General features: G+C 34.3%; 1 protein-coding gene across 1 annotated transcript; it reads right to left on the minus strand.

The window, feature by feature from the left end:
- Positions 1–1,144: 1,144 nt before the first annotated feature.
- On the minus strand, positions 1,145–3,062 carry LOC100775581 (cytochrome P450 71D8-like). Its single transcript, XM_003535123.5, has 2 exons — positions 2,094–3,062; positions 1,145–1,858 (listed from the first exon to the last, which is right to left on the minus strand). The coding sequence occupies exons 1-2, from the start codon at positions 2,988–2,990 to the stop codon at positions 1,250–1,252; spliced, it is 1,506 nt and encodes a 501-aa protein (XP_003535171.1). The 5' UTR covers positions 2,991–3,062; the 3' UTR covers positions 1,145–1,249.
- Positions 3,063–3,878: the final 816 nt, after the last annotated feature.

A 3,878-nucleotide genomic window follows, 5' to 3' on the forward strand; every position in this document is an offset into this window, starting at 1 on the left:
ACAAAGTTTGAATTTCAAAGTGCATGTCCTGGTGTATTCAAATGCTAAAAACTAGGACCACTCAAAGGTTTTTGTTTCCCCATTATTTATCAGTATAAAAAAATTGTTGAAAGTGTATATATAATTCATGCTCAAATTTAATTTTCATGTTCAATTTAAACTTTAGTAGACAAAAATTAATGGTGATATTTTCAATATTGGAGGACCAATAGTACAATGAAAATTTTAAGTGTCCTATATCTTTTGTAGGCAACAAATAGGTTGTTATGTGTCTAATACTTATTTTTTAATGAGAACACGATTCCTACTCATTCCATGACCATTGATCAAAGAAGAGTTTAAATAAATTTAATACCTCTTGAGGATATCCTTTATATACAGTAACAATTACTTGATGTCACCGAAGCTCGTACACAAGTGTATACGTCAAGAAAAGGAACTTTCATTTGATCTTTTCTCTTATTTGAGTCGACAAAGAGGACATTACTCATGTGGAGATCCTACCTTTCTTTAAATAGATAGGTAACCTATTACCCAACCATCATGGATATTATGCATATGAATACATATTAGGTTGTACATTCATGGTAATTCCCTAAGCCCAAATTGTATCACTCAATTAAACATTGAGCTCAGAGGAAAAACATATAGGTTGTATATTCAACCCATATTTGAAATAAACAAAATACACCCATCAGTAGAAGGTCAAACAAAGAAAATTCTAACATCTTAGACCTTAAAATGATTGCTTCACATATATAGATACTAATAAGTTCTCTATTCCAAACATGCATTTTCTTTACTTGTTATTGTGTTATTTCATAACTTTACTTAAAGCCTTACTAACTTAAACATATAAACTTGTATGGTCTCATTCTTAGTTCAAGTAATTCATTACAAATATGAAGGGGGAAACTACTTTAAACTAACTCAATCCACCATATAAAAGGGGGAGACTACTTTAAACTAACTCAATCAAACAAATATGAAATCACTCTCATTTGTAATTAAGAACGATTTAATACATAGACAAAAAAGATTTAACAATACTTGACCATCTTAGCAGCCTAAAGTCATCTTATCAAGAAGATGTGTATGTACCGAAAAGTAAGAAAAATGTATAATTATATAAATAAAAATCCAATAATAATAATAATAAATACGCTTTTATTTCCTTAACAATTAAATTAAATAGGATTCTTGAAAGTGAGTTTAATAAACATGGATACGTCAATCGTGTACTCAATGATCATAAATTAACATTGGGAATCAAATGCAATTCATTTTTCCTCCCAATAGCCAATCCGAAGTGTTCATCCATATTCATTTCCTCAGGTTTCATCTTGTTTGGGAGTTCCCAGTTGAAGTGATACAGTAGTAGAGCTAGTGGAAGCATAATGCTAGCTAAACCCAATGTCATGCCTGGGCATATTCTTCGTCCTCCCCCAAAAGGGAGATAGTTAAAGTTATTCCCTTTGAAATCGATAGAACTACCCTCGAACCTTTCAGGGACAAACCTATCAGCATCAATCCAATATTGGGAATCCTTACAAATTGCGTATGCATTTACCATGACTTTAGTTTTGGCAGGTATTTCATAGCCATCAATGATGGTTGGTTGAGAGCATTCTCTAGGGAGCAATAAAGGAGTAGGTGGGTGTACCCTGAATGTCTCTTTGATCACCAACTTCAAATAAGTAAGTTGCTCTAGATCACTTTCATGAATTATTTCCTTTTCTCGAAAAGCTTGTCTCAATTCAGCTTGTGCTTTCTCCCTCACTCTTGGATTTCTCATCATTTCTGCCATAGCCCACTCTAGTGTTGATGCTGAAGTATCAGTTCCAGCAGCAAATATGTCCTGGTGAATCAAATAAAATATCTTTATATAAAGTTTGGTAAAATGAAAAGAGAAATTGCATTTATATATCAAAATCGGGCAACTTTTTTAATAGAAAAGGAAGAAAAATGTAAGATAAAGTAATTAGTACAAATGAGAGGATTAAAGAGATTAATGTTATAAAAAGAGATGTTAGTGAGAAAAAACGTACTTCAGAAACAGGAAATATAATAGAAGTTTTGAGGCATTTACTTACCAATATCAAAGCTTTGATGTTGTTAGTCGTCATTTGGATGTCGAGAGTGTCATCTTGTTGGATTCTGAGAAGAAGATCAATAAAATCTTGGTCCTCTAATTCAGCTCCATCTTCTTTTGCAATTTTGTTCTTTTCTTGATGCTCTCTGATGATGTTTTCCAGGACCTTGTTAACCTGCTTGTGCAACTTCTTCAATCTGGTCATCTTTCCAGTTAGGAAATATAAGAATGGAATTGAAGGAAAGACATCAGCAAGGTCGAATCCTCCCCCGGATTCTACGATTTTTCGGATCAAAGACACAACAAACTCATCTTGCTCCTTGTATATGCCACCGAATGCTACCCTGGAAATTGAGGCACATATCAATGAGAAAATTCTACTGGTGAGATTGATAGGCGAACCAGCAGATTCGCGAATGGAGTCGATAAACTTTGCTGCCTCGTCTTCTCTAATGGAAGCAAAAGACTGAACTCTTTTGGTGCTCAGAAGCTCCGTGGCACACATTTTCCTCATTTGTCTCCAGTGATCACCATATGGAGCAAAAGCAATGCCCAATCCCCCGTAGGATATCATTTGACCAAAAACAAGATGGGGTCTCTGAAGAAAAGAAACATCATGTGTTTTCACTATTTCCTTGGCCATCTTTGGGGAGGATGCAACCACTGCTGAAATTTCACCAAGTTGGAGGTGCATGAGGGGTCCATATTTTTTGGCAAGATCTCTCAGAGCATGGTGTGGAAGTGAACCTGCTTCTGCTAGTTGATGCAGGTTCCCTATGATGGGTAGTTTCTTTGGTCCTGGTGGAAGTTTCTGAGAGACACTACTTTTGTAACATTTGGCAAGCCAATGCAATACAAAGAACAAGCCAATAAGCAACAAGTAGCTTTGAGCTTCCATGGCTTTCTAGTTTCTAGCTAGTCTATAGAGTTAATTAGCTCTGGAGTTGGGAGCAACCTAAAGCTCTCAAGTATGTTTGTATTGTTTGCCTAGGGCTTGTTCCTACTTATAGAATCTTGAATCAGCAAGGTCAACAATTTATTCATTTGTTTTTAGAAGATGCATTTTTGGGGCGTTGAATGACTTCTTTTCAATTCTTGATGGCCGTTGAATCATTTATTTTCTTTTAAATTGTTTTAGATTCCATTTTTAATTGCAGTTACAGTTATTTTACATGGAATATATTCACTTCATTAGGATGTCATCGTTACTCCTTTATATTGTGTAATACTATTGTAGATATATAAGTGCCACTTGGGCAACAATAGTTAATGTGGCAGTGAGAACCTTGACCGTTGAAAGCTATAATTGCTGTTGCACATGCACACTAAGTCAAAATAGAAATTGTCGATGCACTCTAATTGCTGTTGGGCACCAAGTCAAAGTATCTAACTGGGCAGTAGTATTTGATTATTTTCTTAACAATTTCTCATTATGTCCTTCAAAGATAAACAATTTCTCCTTATTTACCTCCTTTATTTTACTTTATACTGATTTGATCCTTCAAATGCATGTAAAATGCAAGTTATTATGTTTTATGTCCAAAGAATTAACCGTATTAAAATAATTAATAGAATTCGTTCGTGAGGTGATGAGCTCAATAATACCTATTGCAATTACAAACTATAAATTATAGATTTTATACAAGCATCTATGACTCTTTCTTCAAGCTTGCAAGTGTATTGACTGTATATTGAGGATTCTTTTTTTTTTAGTTTTTTATCTTTCTGTCAGGGGAGTTTCACTAGGTCCCATGTCAACCCTCTAACATGGCAACTAAAAAATATG

Source organism: Glycine max, chromosome 10 (assembly GCF_000004515.6).
Source record: "Glycine max cultivar Williams 82 chromosome 10, Glycine_max_v4.0, whole genome shotgun sequence".
NCBI lineage: Eukaryota > Viridiplantae > Streptophyta > Magnoliopsida > Fabales > Fabaceae > Glycine > Glycine max.

Excerpts from the sequence above, each read along its gene's own strand:
- LOC100775581 (XM_003535123.5), bottom strand. The coding sequence starts at position 2,990 with ATGGAAGCTCAAAGCTACTTGTTGCTTATTGGCTTGTTCTTTGTATTG. Across the intron at positions 1,859-2,093 it reads ACATCAAAGCTTTGATATTG|GACATATTTGCTGCTGGAAC; the intron begins GTAAGTAAATGC and ends TTGATTCACCAG.